Source organism: Camarhynchus parvulus, chromosome 4 (assembly GCF_901933205.1).
Source record: "Camarhynchus parvulus chromosome 4, STF_HiC, whole genome shotgun sequence".
NCBI lineage: Eukaryota > Metazoa > Chordata > Aves > Passeriformes > Thraupidae > Camarhynchus > Camarhynchus parvulus.
In genome coordinates, this window is record NC_044574.1 from 51,472,102 (window position 1) to 51,487,402 (window position 15,301).

Consider the following 15,301-nt stretch of genomic DNA (forward strand, 5'->3'; position numbering starts at 1 on the left):
GCTGTCAGGCCTCCAGGGCAAGATACTTGCAAAGAAAACATGCCTAATATTTTGCAGTTACTATTCAATAAATGCTCCTGTCTTTTGGCCTCTGGAAGGACTGCCAGTTTTGCATCTGCCCTGAACATCTAATCAGAGTTTATTTTTTCACTACGTCTGTCTTTGAGAAGTAGACACTGCAAACAAATACTTTAGTTTTTCCATCATGAAATATTTACCTTATATTCCTCATACAGTAACTAAAATGTCACTTATAAGGGGAAAAAGAAGAACCAGCATTTTTTAATGTAAAAAGAATGTGTTCACACATAACATCAGACATCGCTCAGCTACAAACTCTTTGGTTCCTTTTTCTCCCAGTACAGTCAGCTTCACCTTTGGTGGAATGACATCAGCAGAGGAACTGGTTTTTTTAAAATTTTCTTCCTACTCAGTCTGAAGAGGTTGTCTAACCAATAAGGTCACGAAGAGAACAAGATGCAGACACTTTTCTTACGCCTCTTCTCCCCCAAGCCCTCCCTTCTTCCCAAGCCCACACACCAGTGCTGGTCTGTCATTCTTTAAACCACACAGCAGAACAGACAAGGGAAGGAAAACAAATGGTCAGAGGAAACAGCCCTTTTCCCAATTTCCATCACAAAGATGTTAAAGCACAGTGAGACAAGAGGCAGTCAGGAAATTACATCCATACCAACAGATCTCTCTTCCCATCTTTAGGTTAAAGTGTGGAGCTCTCTAAAGACAGTTGCTTGCAACTACACTAACTCTGAAGCACTAGCCAGCACTCTTAGGGCTTCCAGCACACTTGCTCATATTAAGCCACTTGTGCAGCTGGGAACTTTGTAATTATCCAAAGGAAAACCTGGAAAACCTCTGCTCCTTCAGGACTTGGTGCACAGAGGATGTAGACTTTGCCGCTGGTAGCTCATTTGTCATTGTCATATTTTTCAGTAAACCACATCTTGTAAACAACATTAAACTGAACAGAATAACACTTCTTGCTTGGTATCTTGGCAAATCCTATTGATTTCATAAGTACTGATAGCTCCTGTAAAATACAGCATTTGCTGCTCTAGGAGCAGCATCAGCAGGTACAGGCTGTGATGTCTGACAGCATCTCTGACCTGTGCCAGGAAGTTACAGAATTACAGAAAGTTTGGGATTAGAAGGGATGTCTGGAGAGCATCTGGTTCAACCCTGCTGCTAAAGCAGGCTAACTTGCGACAGCTAGCACAGGATTGTGTCCAGGTGGGTTTTGAATATTTCCAGAGAAGGAGACTCCACAGCCTGTCTCATCAGCCTGTTCCAGTGCTCTGCTACACTTGAAATAAAGAAATTTTTCCTCATATTGAGATGGAGCTTCCTGTGTTTCAGTTTGTGTCTGCTGTCCCTTGTCTTGGGCACACGCTATGTCTTCTCCAGGTTCAACTCTCTTGGACTTCGCTCAAAAAGTGATGCTCCAGTCCCCTACTCGTCTTCACAGCCCTTTGTTGGACCCCCCCAACATTTACTTGTCTTTCTTGTACTAAGGAGCCCAGAACCGGGCACAGCACTCCAGATGCAGCCTCATCAGATATCGGTACAGGAGCACAGTCACATTGCTCTTCCTAAGGCATCCCAGGATACCGCTGGTCTTTTTGGCCACCAAGACACGCTGCTGGCTCATGGAATTTGCTGTCCTGCAGACCTCCAGGTCCTTCTTGGCAGAGTTGCTCTCCAGCAGATCAGTCCCCAGCCCGTGTTGGTGCACAAGGTTGTTCTTCCCCAGGGGCAGGACTCTGTGTTAGTGCTCTGTTGAACTTCATTATGTTCCTCTCTGCCCAACACTCCACCCTGACAGGATTTCAATGAATGGCAGCACAGCCTACTGCTGTGTCAGCCACTCTTCCCAGTTTTCTATCATCAGCAAGCTTGCTGAGGGGACGCTCCATCCCTTCATCCAGGTCACTTATTCCTAAATTGAACAGGACCAGACCCAGGATTGACTCTTGAGGAACACTGCTGGCTGCAGGTCTCTAATTAGACCCTGTGCCATTGATCCCAGCCCTGAGCTCTGCCATTCAGCCAGTTCCCAATCCAGCTCAGCTGCAGCAGTGGAATGCATCTTCAGCTGCATTTGTGCAAACCATCACAACTCAGTAACAAATCAACCCAGCACACCAATGCCAGCAGCTGCCAGCTAGGGTTTAGTCAGGAGCTCTCAGCAGCTTCCAGGATGAAGCATAAAGTTACTGACACAATTATCACTGGCCAGGCCAGCAGTTCTAATGTTTCTCTCCTATTCACATACCTGCTTGAAAGACTATTTCCCCAGCCCTCCATTGAAATAACTTATTTCATACTTCCACAAAACTTGATTTTACTGGAAATGACACATACAGCTTAATAAAATAATTCACACAAACACAAGGGCAAGAGGCTCAGTCAGACTCTAGTCAGTCAAAGTTGACATGCTCCAGGTCCATTCAAAACATCATTTTCCTTTATTGTCTTCTCACTATTTTCATACATATTAATGACCTCCCAATATCAGCATAAAGAACATCAGGATGCTCATGTGGGATGAATACCGAGCAGCTGACGTGCTGTACTTGCACATTCCCTACTTCATTCCAAGGTGGGCTGCTCTCCCACCTACTCCTTGAGCGTACTTCTTTCCAACAGACTTATTATCATGAGTATTCTGTCAACTATAAGCTTGCAACTTCAACACAAAAACATCCTTGAAACAGCTGAAATAATGAAAACTGAGAAAACTGCAAAACCAAGTGGTTATTTCTGAGGCAGGAGTGGTGTTTGTTTGTTTTGGGTATTTTGAAGAAGAAAAGTGATCAGTGAAGCAGAAAGAAGCTGCGGGAAACATATTGAAAGAAGCTGCAGTAGAAAAACAGAGCTGTCATTCAGGTCAAGCATTTCAACACAACTGTATTCCATTTAATTCCTACAGCAAGAGAAAAACAAACAGCAAAACATCTTCTGAATGACAATAGCTAAACCTGTCATCAGGATTCAACAAGAAAGTAACTTAAATATAGGAAAGCATCTGATGTATGTGCATTGGGTGGGAGGGGATATATTGTCTACAGACTATATTAATCTTTAAACTATAGCTTTGATTAAGTATTTCCTTGTTTCTAGTCATAAATATTGCCATAAAACAGAGAGAAGTACCTTTTAGAGACTACATCACAAAAATTTTGATAAGCTACTAACATGTCAAGCACACTTTTGGAACAAGTATCCAAACCTCTCACAGGTCATCCCAAAATAATGACTACATCATCAATACCAAACACCATTTATTTCAATCTGCAGAGGACAGCAGTTTTGACAGTTCTAATGTTAGTCATGCTTACTGAGATTATTCTGGCTGTGTTAAAGAAGCATGGGGAACTAATCAACTTGCCAAAAAGTAAAGCAAATATAATATTAATTCAAAGTCAAAAGAAGCATAGATAGTTTTAAAAGCTACTGTGTTGCACTTAAATAACATAGATGTTGTAGATATTATTAACCCCAAATTCTGTTAATATAGAATTTAGCATGCCTGAGAGCCACTTCATGAATCCCACCTAGCAATATATTGGAGTACTTTATTTCCAAAACTGCATTTGTTACTTCTATTGAATGAGAATAAACTCATGTGCAAACAAATCTTGTTCTCATCTCTTCTAGCTTTCCCTTCTTTTTTTTATTTTTGCATGGTAGTATAGGTCTTGAAGGAATAAGGACATCAGTTGCTTCTTTAATTAACATAAACCACCACGAGGAAACAGTAAGAACAGCAACTCAGAATAATCTAAGTTTGCACACCTGGTCTCTAGTAATTTCTGCATTCATCACTGCAGGCCAGCTGCTCACAGTTTGCAATCTCTTGTTACACAAATGCCACCTCAGAATTCACTACCTGGAAGCCCTACAGTACACTTACATGTGGCAGCCTGAGCCACTTCAACACTTGGCTGTTAATAAACCTCAACCCTCCCTTTATCCCTTTTTACTTTCACAACTTCCTTCCCAGGGGCCCTTGCTTCATGGGAACCATACCGCCCATGACTCTCCCACCGCCCCACAGCAGCTTCCCAGTGTTAAATTCCTGACCTGTGCAGTGGCACTCTGCAGGGCTCACACAAGTGCCTTCACCAGGCAGGGAGGAGAACTGGGAAAAGCCACCCTGGTGAAGTCCAGCCAGATACAAGTTCATGAAACAAGTGGCACATGCATCTGTGCTATATGGACATGCGTACATGTCATGTATGCACACATAACTGTGTGCATATACGGTGTATATTTACACTGCTATATGTAATAACCATCACATCACAGCAACCCCAGCATCACGTTTATTGCTTCCCATGAAATGTGTACAGCTGTATAATTAAACATAGCAACTTTACAGCACTCAGCTATATAAAGTGACTGACATTACCCTGCAATAACTGTTGCTATTGGTAAGAAGTTCTGACTAGTCTGCAATATACTAATTTATGAAAAGTTAAATGCTACCCCTGAACGTTAGTCTTAGCTGACCATAAGAATTTCAACTGAAGGACACAAAACAAGCTCATTATACCCTTCAGAGGCAACAAGGAATACGCCCACTTAAACTGTATCCTCTAGTTCAAACTGTTCAAACTCTAGTGACTTACTAAAAACTTTCTTCGAGGAACTGTGAGATCTTAATTTGTTCAAATCATTAGTGAAGACACTAACTTTTCAGATAAACATCTTTAGAAACCAGTGTATTCTCTGTGTTTCATAAACTACACTTTATTTAAACCTAATTTCAAGGAGTTTAAACTAAAGCAGGAAATCAGCCCTCAGCAGCCCAGCATTCATCTTCAGCTTCCAGAGGACAAATGAAAAACCAAACAAAACCGAAGATTATGTTCCTTGCCAAGGAACATAATTATGCTGTCTCATTACTGTTTTGCTAAAATAATTTAATTAGCAGCCTTCAGATACAGGAAGGAATTTATGCTGCATCAGGACAAGAACGGCTTGGGGGGGTGAATTGTACACAGTGTTCTAGCATACCAGGAACATGGGTGTTGAATTCTTCCAGTAAAAACCATCGGGCCAAAGCTGGATTGGCATACCAGAGCTAAGCCTTTTTTTTGATCCAAAGGAGGCGGGGGAAATAAAAAAAAAAGGCACCGGGCAGTCTAATACTTGCATACTTTTAGGTGCAAGTACGAAGACACAGTGCAGGAGCGGTGCTGAGGTGAAGTGGAGATTGTGCTTCCCCGCCCATGCACAAATTAAAGCTCCAAAACCACACCAGACCCCGTCTTTCATTATGTTCTGCTCTTGTGGGCACTGACATTTGTCATTAGGGAAATCCCATAACTGAGGCTTTTATAGGTAGCTCTTGAGGCCAATTCCTCCAGGCTACTCCATGCGACAGTGAATTTGATTCTTGCAATAAAGTTGTAGTCTAGGCTAATTCCAACATATGTTTCCTCTTTTAGATGGGAAGCCTGCTTACAGGCAGGCAGGACTGCACTCTAGATCTCCAGGATAACAGAGGCCTGTACAGAAAAAGTATTACCCTTTCCCAAAGTGCTTTGTTTCACATGGCTGACTGCCTATAGCGCTTAACTGCTCGTCAGTATCACACACAGGACCCTGTGCAGGCAAGCTCCTGGGCCTTTGTAAACCCTTGTACCACCAAATCAGTAGAGTTCCATCCACATCCCCACTTCATATTTCTCATCAGCTATTGAACAAGAAACTGAATTACAGTTCAGCTTTAAAGTCCCTGCAATCCAAGATTAAACTGCTTTTCAACCCCTTATTGTCTCACATATCAACTGTCCTAATCAGTACCCAGGCATTTCTACAGCTCTCCAGTCTATTTTAGCTATATAAAAAGAATTTTTCAGAGCCAAACTGTACTTTTAATTTCACCAGCATAATCCACCAGTGGATAAGATAAGCCAAGACTAAACGAACTGGAAGGATTTGAAACACTAGTTAAGATTAGCTAAAAATATCACCATGATGCATAAACCCAAATAGAAACCCGCTCCATCTCCCGGGGCAGTATAAATTCTGCTATCCCAACAGGTGTAAAAAATAATTCATCTTTGTCACTAAACTCCATGAAAATGCAGAAGGGTGAGGGGAGCTGTTGACAGAGGAGGGGGCACTTGTATATAAATGATTCCACCTGGCTAATCAGATTTAAAGGTGTCAGGGTACAAAGCCATCAAAAGCCAGTCCCTTCACTCAGAGATTTCCAGTGATTCTAGAAATTCAATACTGCAAAGTTTGTCCCTATATTTTATGTGCAAAGTGCTTCAGCCATCTGCAAAAGCTTTGAAACTTAGCCCACAGTGAAAGACAAGCCTTCCTGAAAACACAGTTTTAAAGTAGGAAACTAGCTAGACAGTGCTGGGTACAAAGATCATATTTGTTTTGACTTAGTTCCTCAAATCCTTTGAATACCAGTTCAGAGTATATACTCTATAAAACACTCATGAGAAACTGGCACGTTCACTCAGACACATATTGATGAACTGCTATTTACAACTACTGTCATTTAAGTACTTTTTTATTACAAATGGTAGGATTTGTAACAACAGACACCACAAGATCCTCGAGCAGCTAAGAGCTGCTGAATAAACAAGTGTTACACGAGTGATTTTCCCCCACTGCTTCCCATTTGAAATGCACAGGCTCAGCCCAGCAAAGTAAATTGCTTGTTTCCTGTCAGCCTTCAACCTCTGCATCTCTATTTTCTGGATGGGAACAGGGAAGGGAATTCGAGGGTAATTTCTTTTGTTATTTGAACAAACAAATGCAGGTAAAACAACCATTTCAAATGAACAAGTCCTTCCTAAGCTAATATTCTTGCAGCCTTTATACAATAAAGATTTATTTCCCTCTTTCTATCCCTCACTCCCCGACCCCCAACAGCCCTCCGTGCCACAGGGCAAGCGGAGCCCCAGTGTCTATAATTAATGGCTTTGTCTGAAGGTTGTGGGTTGGCCACAGCATAACAGATACCCACATGTAGCAAAAGAAGCAAATGCACTTACTCGAGAGATAGACAGAGGCACATTGAAATCCTTGCCCCCTTGAAGCCTGAAACCCCAGGGAGCCGGCCCGACCAAAGACACGCTGTAGTTGCTCATGATGTTTAGTATTCACCGACCAAATCCAAAGAACTGATGCCTGCAGAAGAGGATTAGAGATTTAATTTAAAGATGATAAAAACAAAAGGCACTGTCTGCAATTTTGAAAACCGTCTTTCTTTGGCTGTATTCCCCTGCCCCCATAACAGCCAAAAACCCCACACAAGGTCTGTCATGACTTGTGCTTTTATTCCCCATATGTTGTTTCCCTCCATAGCTTAGGAAGAAACAAAACTTTGAGAACTGCCGCTGCCAAAATGTTTGACAACTACTTTTTACTAACAAAACACCGTGTGGGGCAGGGGTGGTAAAACCATCCAGCATTAAAGCCCAGCTTAAAAAAAGTCAGTATTGAGACAAGCATGAATTGATAGCAAGCCTTAAACTGAAGTATGGAAGACATTAGCACTACTAGCACATTCATTTCTAACAAAATTAGTATCATATGCTGCCCTGTCATCAGCTCAAAGCTTATTTCTAAACACAACAATGCCAAAAACATCACAACTTTGCAGTTAGTCAGACGAAAATAAAGTCCCTGTGACTTTCTTATTTTTATAGCATAGCTTCATAGTGGCAGAATGATGTTACAGATGAGACAGGTATTAAAACCAACCCTCAAAATGAAAGCCGTGAACTAAAGCAAAATATCCACAGTCACGATTCAATGCTGAGGAAGCAAAATGCAAGCATCTCCCTCTCCACAAATGTGGCTAACAAATTACCTTTAAAAGGCAACTGAGATATTAAAGCGCTGTTTAGCGTCAAAGATAAGGGCTTCAGCTCCACCTCAGATAAGTAATGTTACAATGACATCTTAGGTAGTGGATGCCGTCTATTTTTGTAGAGTTGAAGCCCGGCAGGAGCACACCAGGGCAGGCTGGTGTAAGACTACACCGGGGCACAGCCAGATTCCATACTCATATAGGGACATTTAAGGTGGACCTTCAGCCAAGCAGCCACAGGCGGCTGCAAACCCCACCAAACTCTGAAAAGCCCGCGTTTAGCTGTTCCTACACTGCAGGGGACCACGTTAATTTCTCAGAGGCGGTGGATTTTTCCAAATGCAGCCCACCCACAAGGAGCATGAGAGCAGGGCTGTCGCACAGCCCCCATCGATGCAAGGATGTCACTCCCCAAGAGAGTCATCCACAACGCGCGTTTTTGGGTTCACCTCCCAAAGCAGCAGAGGTCCACTCAGACTTTTTTTTATTCACACCGACAAAAGTTACTCTGGTTACTCAGGTAACCAGAGCAGGGCTACTGGCATTAGGGAGCACAAGATAAATATATATATATATATATATATATATATATATATATAAAGGAAGCAGAATTTGGAGCTTGTACCAGAGGTGCCAGGGTAACTGGGCCATTCCCAACCTACCACTGCCTGCTGGCATCCAGCAAAGGGGCAGCTCTGACCCCAGGCGCTGACTCAACCCACCCTTAAAAACCTCGACAAGCACCAGTGAACAGAAGGGGAAGCACACAAGATTGAGCTCTCCTGAGGCTAAAGAGGAAGAAAAGTACCCGCCAAGTTCGAGCTAGGATTCTTAGGAGGCTTGCTCACCATTAAAGCGAGAACTAAGTTGTTTAATTGCCCTGTGCACAGAATTCTTTTAAAAAGAGGATCTGAATTAGTCACAGATTTCTTTCTGCATAAAAATACACGTTCAGTTTACTCCCGCTAAACGAAAACCGCTGCAGTGACAGGTCACTGTAAATTATGAGACTGCAGAAAAGCAAGCCACATCGACTGACCAACATAGAGTGCAGTTGTTTCACACAGGTGGGCAGGCTTTACCTGGCAATTGAAACTAAAGCACCTGTGTAGCTTTATGGTTTTTTTTAACTGATCATCAACTAGTTACAGCTACAGACCCAGGAAAAATAATTAATTCTGTTAGGAATTGACACCATTCTTTTTCATTTGTAGCAACTAGAAATAGGAGGTAAGAAAATGCGCGCTGATATACCGTGCATCACACTCAGCATCACTCATCTTTCCTTTCTCACCCCCTTAATTCTGGTATATCTGCATCTCTAGCCCGACAGATACACCAGGAAGGAACGGCAAACAAAGAAGACCCGCTCAAAGTTTTATTTAACAAATTACTTAAAATCTGCCAGGGCAGCAGCTAAAGGAAAACACCGCGAACCACCAATCTCGCTTCACGTGCGGAGCACTGTGCAAACAAACCAGCTAAGGGTGAAACCTTCCTCTGGACGATCAAACGCTCGGTGCGTCTGCCAGGGGGAATTTCAAACGCCGGCCGAACGCCGGCCCGCACCGCAGCCCGCCCGGGCTCGGAGCCGCCGGTCCCGCAGCACCAGCGGGGCCCTCCTGCCCCGGGGCGGCCGTGCCGGAGGGACGGCACAAGCCCCCGAACACCCCAGCAGCCCGCTCTGCCCACCTCCCCGGGACGAGGAGCCCCACGGGCAGCGCAGGCTGCGGACCACAACTCCCCCCAGGAGCGCTCGGTCTCGGCTCCATGCGCTCGCACAGCCCCAGCCGCTCCAGGGGCAGCCGGCGTGCAGCCCCGTGGGTGCCCCAAAGCCCAGGGAGCGGGACGCACTGGGGAGCGGGGCACACCGGAGCCCTGTGCCCGAGCAGCCTTAGGGGTACGGCGGCGCCCGGCTGAGGGCGAGGAGCCCCGCAGGTGTCCGGCAGCCCGGGTTCCCCGAGGCGCTGCCCCGGGCCGGGCCGCGCCCCCGCCGCACCCCGGCACCCCGGCCGGGCGCTCCGCCACCACGGCAAGCTGCGCGCCTTGCTTACAGAAGTTAAATGAAACGAAAATAAGCACGGAAGAGCTTTACAAACCGCGCCCAGCCGACTGACTTTTTGCCTGATTTCCCCTCCCGGTTATTTTCCGATCGCTTTCTGCCGCCCCGGCACTCACCCGGCAGTGCGGCACAGCGCGGAGAGGCGAGGACACCGCAGCGCGTCTGCGAGGCGGCAGCTCCGGCCCCCCGCTCTTGTTTTCACTTCCGTCTGCCGCCGCTCCTCCCCTGGCCCGGCCCGGCCCAGCCCTGCCCGGCCGCCGCGGGACGGGGCTGCGGAGCGCGGCAGGAGCGGAAAGCCCGCGCGGTGCGCAGGTTTGCCGTGTGGTTTGGGTTGTTTTGGTTGGTTTTTAACAGGGGAGCGCTCCCTTTCGCCCCGCTTTGATTTACGCAGACGCAGCTGCGGGCGCACCTGCGAGGCGCAAGGGGCCGCTCCCCGTGTGCCCGTCCTGAGGGAAGGGCTGCGGAGCCGGGCAGGGGTGGGGGGAAGCCCCTCAGCCTGCAACGGAGCAGGAGAGCCTACGGAAAGAGGGGACTTTGGCTGATTTAATGTGAGGAATGACAGGGATGTACTCGCCCCCTGAGGACATCAAAGCGGGGGAACGGCGGCGAGGCAGAAGAGCTGTTGGAGCTGACAGGAGGCTGGCACAAGAACAAACAGGTATAGAGTAGCCATGCATAAGATCAGCTCTGAAATTGGAAGGGATCCGCCAGAAATTAAGGTCTCTGGCACAGCCTCGCTGTAGGAGTGGGTCCATTAAATGAACCAGGTTCTAAGGTGATGCTTGATCAGATTGTTATAGGACTAATTCTTTAACACGAGGACTGTCCAGTTGGGAATGCAGCTGGGAATCAATCCGTGGAGCGGGGCGGGCTGGCTGGGACAGCAGTGCTGGGCGTGCCAGCGCCAGCCACGGCCGCTGCCTTGGGAGAGGCAGGAATAGGGCGAAGATGAAACAACAGCGGTGCTTCGGAGTCACATTCAGCTGCACCTCACCTTGGTGAGCCTTGAGGTTCCTGCCAAACTTCACACGACAAGAAGTCATTACAAGTAAAAATGGCTGTGAAAGAAATGTGCATCTACTTAACAGTGCCATTATCAGTTGGATTCAAAGGATTTCAGGACCCTCCTCAAGCATGGCTTTACTGTGGAGAAGGAGTGCAGAAAAAAGCTTTAAATTCTTATTTATCACCATCCAACACAACACTCATTCCTCATAATGGACAGCCCTACCTCACCCCTCTGGCCCCAGAGCACTGTCCCTTGCTTTTACTGTCACTTGTGCAGCCCTGAGCCTGATTTTGGCCCTGCTGTGCCTGTTGCTCCCACAGGCTACCCGAAACAGGAGCCCTCAGGCTGGAGCTGATGCTGGGTTAGAAAACCTGTGCCCTAGGTGCCTGGGTGTGCATGAAACCAGGGCCTGTCCCATCCTCTGAGCCCTGGCTCAGTGAACCTTAACAAGGGGATTTTAACAGTGTTTTAACACTGAGCTGTGTGTCTTTAATTAGGACAAATGCGCCTCAAACAGCATCTCAAAAGAAAAGCATCTAAACCTCCCACTACTGTAGCCAAACCACTGTTTCAGAAATCTTCCTTCCTTAGTCTGCTCTTTTCCTATTAGGTCTCTCCAATCGGGCAAAACTAAAAATCCCCGTTACGCAAACAGCCTTTCACATGATTTTAATTCATGGAGGTAAAAATTACCCAACAGAGGGATTTTTCATTGTGTCACAAGGGCTGTGGGTCACTCTCAAGCTGTTTTATTTATTATGGTAGAAAAAGCTCCAGGACCCTACACCCCGGTGTGACTCACATTGGATCTCCAGTGTCAGCATGTCCCTGTGCTGCCTGCTTGGGTAGCAACCTGCTCTCAGCTCACCATGGCACACAGCCTGTGGTCCTGCTTGATTTTGCACTTTGCCACGTTAGTGAAAAACATCCTTTTCAACTTCAGTTCTCCCAAAGCCTTCCGCTTTTCCTGTTGGAGAAGTAGCTTGCGCATGCAGCATCTCAAGACAGTATTACATTAATTCATCACGACCGAAGAAGGACGTGCAGAGAGACTTTTGCTGCTTGGTGTTCCGGCAGGTTTCAGCCCCGGCAAGCCTGCATGCCGTCTACTCCACACCCACCCATCGCAGCAGGGCCAGTGCCACTCCCAGCTCAGAGCTGGCAGTCTCATCCTTAGGTCCGTCATCACTTCTCTGTGGCGTGATCAGTTTGTAACAAGTGAATCTGTTTTCCTTTGCCTCCAGACACAGGGCACGGAAATAGAGGCAACTCATTAGCTCGAGATCGCTCCATTCTTGGTCGCTTTTCGAATATTCTCCTCTTTGAGAGAAAGCTTTTCATTAAGATGAATAGCAAAATTAGAGATAGTAAGCCAAGCAAGAAACCTCGGCAGCAGCTAGAACTGTAGCCTGCCTGTTCTTCCTACCACTACCGGATTTTAGACAGAGCTTACATCTTCCCCTCGGAACAAGGAAGGAAAGAGTCTGGAAATTAATTAAATGCAGTAGTCAGCTAGCCAGGAAGATACAGCCTATGTCAGAATTACTCAGGCACTTAAGTCTCCTTTAAATGCTAATGAAATGCCTTAGGTGCCTGGTAACGGGCCCTACAAAACTGACAGAGAATATCACCTGCGGTGGTGAAGTAGAGAGAGGTATTCGTAAATGGGAAAAGTAGCCCATAAATTATGAACAGATTAACAATGCACTGTCGAATTATTTTTAATTAAACACCACTTAATGTAACATTACCTTTCTGTGTGCTAAAACATTGAACTACAAGCTGTGCTTTTACTGCACTGCTACTTTCACTTTTGCTTTCCAAAGGTAAAGCTAGTGTAAATATTTACATTTAGTGTATAACTGCTGTTCGGCACAAAGTAATCCTCTCTCTAAAGACGTTAATGTGAATATCATCTGGAACATAATAGCTTATTTCCAGTTCCAAGATAGCTCTGCCGCCAAAAAATACAATAAATTAGATAATTTCTATGTGTTTCTGAGAAGCAGAGACTGCAGTCAACTTTTGACAGGGCAAGCTGTTACACGTTGGTCGCAGTGAAGCCCAAACCACCTAGAACTGGTATCACAGAAGAACTTTTATTTTTCTGTTTGTTTGGTGTTTTGTGGTTTTGTTGTTTGTTTCATTCTGTTTTTCCTGTCCTGTTTCAGAAAGATAGCCTGTGCTGAATTGCGTCCTCTCATACATCCTTACCACAATAAGCCCAGTTAGCCCAAAGACTTCTTCACATGGGAGGAGCCATGTGGTTGGCAGGAGGTTCAGCACCCAGCCAGCCGGGCAGCTACACCCACCCAATTCACCTTGGGACATTTTTGTCAGCCAAAGAAACCCTGATGGTCAAGTTTTCTCTTACTTGTCACCTTTTTTTCTCACCTCTTAGAGCCCTGTTCTCCCCGCAGCTGTGCTGACCGTCTTCACCACTTGTCATCAGCCCATTTTCTCACGGAGCATGTTTGCTTGTGTTACTTCTGCTGTAGCTGTGTCTCTCTGACAGCAGTTTGCTCCCCATCTCGGTGATCATGACAGCTTTTAAACCCGCGGTTTTCATCAGATTGAAAAGTTAACAGTGTTGGTGTTCCCACTCTAGCCACTGAAGCTCTTAATGTTATAAATGGATTTATTAGTATTTTTTATACCCCGATTTTTATTTTAGCTAATCAAGCCTTCTTTAATTTTTATTTACTGGTGCTGTTCTTTGTAAAGAGAAATTAATAATTACTAATAAAATACTTTCTTATTTACAGTGTCTCTAGAATCTTGGTAAATTGCATAAACAGGGGAAATGTATGTTATTACCGGACTCCTTTCTAGTGACTGAGCAGACACATTGGAGCCTGGTCAGTCCTGGTTCTAAGCAAGGAATATCTGTTTTGTTCCCTCCTCCTCAGGTAAGAGAAGGACCACCTATGTGGATGTCACAGCCCATGCCACAGGTTAAACATTTCTACTTTGTGTGTCCAAACCAATGAAACAGCAACTAAACCTCTTCATTCCGGGAAACACAATTAACCTTTTCAGAAGCTTAAGATTATCTTCTTATCACATTAAACATGGCCCAATTTAGGGACTGAAATCAATCTGAAGCTTCTCAGAACGTCACAACCTGAACAGCTTCATCCTCACAGCCCTGCTGTGAAGCATTAGCCTCATTTTACAGATGGTGACCAGAGGCAATAAACATTTATACATGCAAGGAATCAACTGTCAAAGAATTGAAACCAGTTCTTCCAAATTCCTTCACTGCTACTAACAACTAACTACTGGATTACTCTACCCCAGGCTGACACAGCCCTTTCTGCTTCTTCAAATAGAGAATACATGGGAAGAAAAAAGGAGGGCGGAAAAAAATTAGATTTACCTTTTTTGGCAGAGTTAGGGGAGTAATGCCTTCAATTCTCCCGCTCTTACCTTGAAGGGAGCTGCCTGCCCTGATTTCCTTTTCCTTAATGGCAAGGAATGGTTAATGCAGAAACCTGTGCCTTGGTGTGGTTTAATTACAGTCCATCAGCTGTGCAGGAAGGGCTTGCTGAGTGATGTCTTTGAGCTATGTTTGAGATCCACTACGAATACCAATTAAGCAGGGCTTGGCAGGTAAACAGCCACACTTTCAGAGTGATCCTTGCAGTTATTTATATTAATTAATGCCACGGGAGAGGAGGTGCAGCTTTGCCTGTAGATTTGTGCGTGATAGATTGCCTTGGCAAGGGAGGCAGTGGGTGCAAGCTGCAGCAGGAAGAGCCTGGCAGGTCGAGAGCAGCCAGGCACAGGGGCTTGGACAGGGGGCACAGCAGGTGAGCAGGCAGCTCCCCTGCTTTATTCCTAGCAGCACCACTCACTCACAAAAGCACAGGCTTTTTATAGGGTCTGTGCTGCTGCTCGGCCTGGGCACCCAGCAGACGCCCAGGTTTGGGGCTCCCCCACCACAACCCCACATCATCCTCAAGTCCAAGCCCTTCAGCCAGCTCACACAACTGAACTGGTACAAAAATGATCATAGTCCAAAGCAGTGACACCCCACTGTATCAACAGGTCTAACAATACATTTACAAGTGTTTGGAAGAAAACTAAGGGGGGAAAAAAATCAACTTATCTTTTCTGTTGGATTGACTTAGTTGCCCTGGATTGTATAACCGCTTAGGTAAAGCCATACAAAAATCTGTGCATACAGAGAAACCTCTCTAGGCCTTTTTAACCACCTCTAGAGTTGTTTGGGGTTTTTTTCCCCAGAGAAATACAAAACAGGCATGAGAGCAGTAAGATCAGAGAACATGCTCAGGAGATCTTATTTTAACTGCTGCCCACATAAAATATTATATCAACTAATAGCTATTCCCACAGTAAATAA

General features: G+C 45.4%; 1 protein-coding gene across 1 annotated transcript in view; it reads right to left on the reverse strand.

Annotated features, from left to right (window-relative positions):
- The window catches only part of PDLIM5 (PDZ and LIM domain 5), a 126,211-nt gene extending 115,925 nt beyond the window's left edge, over window positions 1-10,286 (reverse strand). The window contains exons 1-2 of the mRNA XM_030947127.1: window positions 10,043-10,286; window positions 7,044-7,179 (exon numbers count right to left, since the gene is read on the reverse strand). Coding sequence (XP_030802987.1) covers window positions 7,044-7,139 — 96 coding nt within the window. The 5' untranslated portion in view covers window positions 7,140-7,179; window positions 10,043-10,286. The remainder of the gene's footprint in view (window positions 1-7,043; window positions 7,180-10,042) is intronic.
- Between the last annotated feature and the right edge of the window lie 5,015 nt (window positions 10,287-15,301).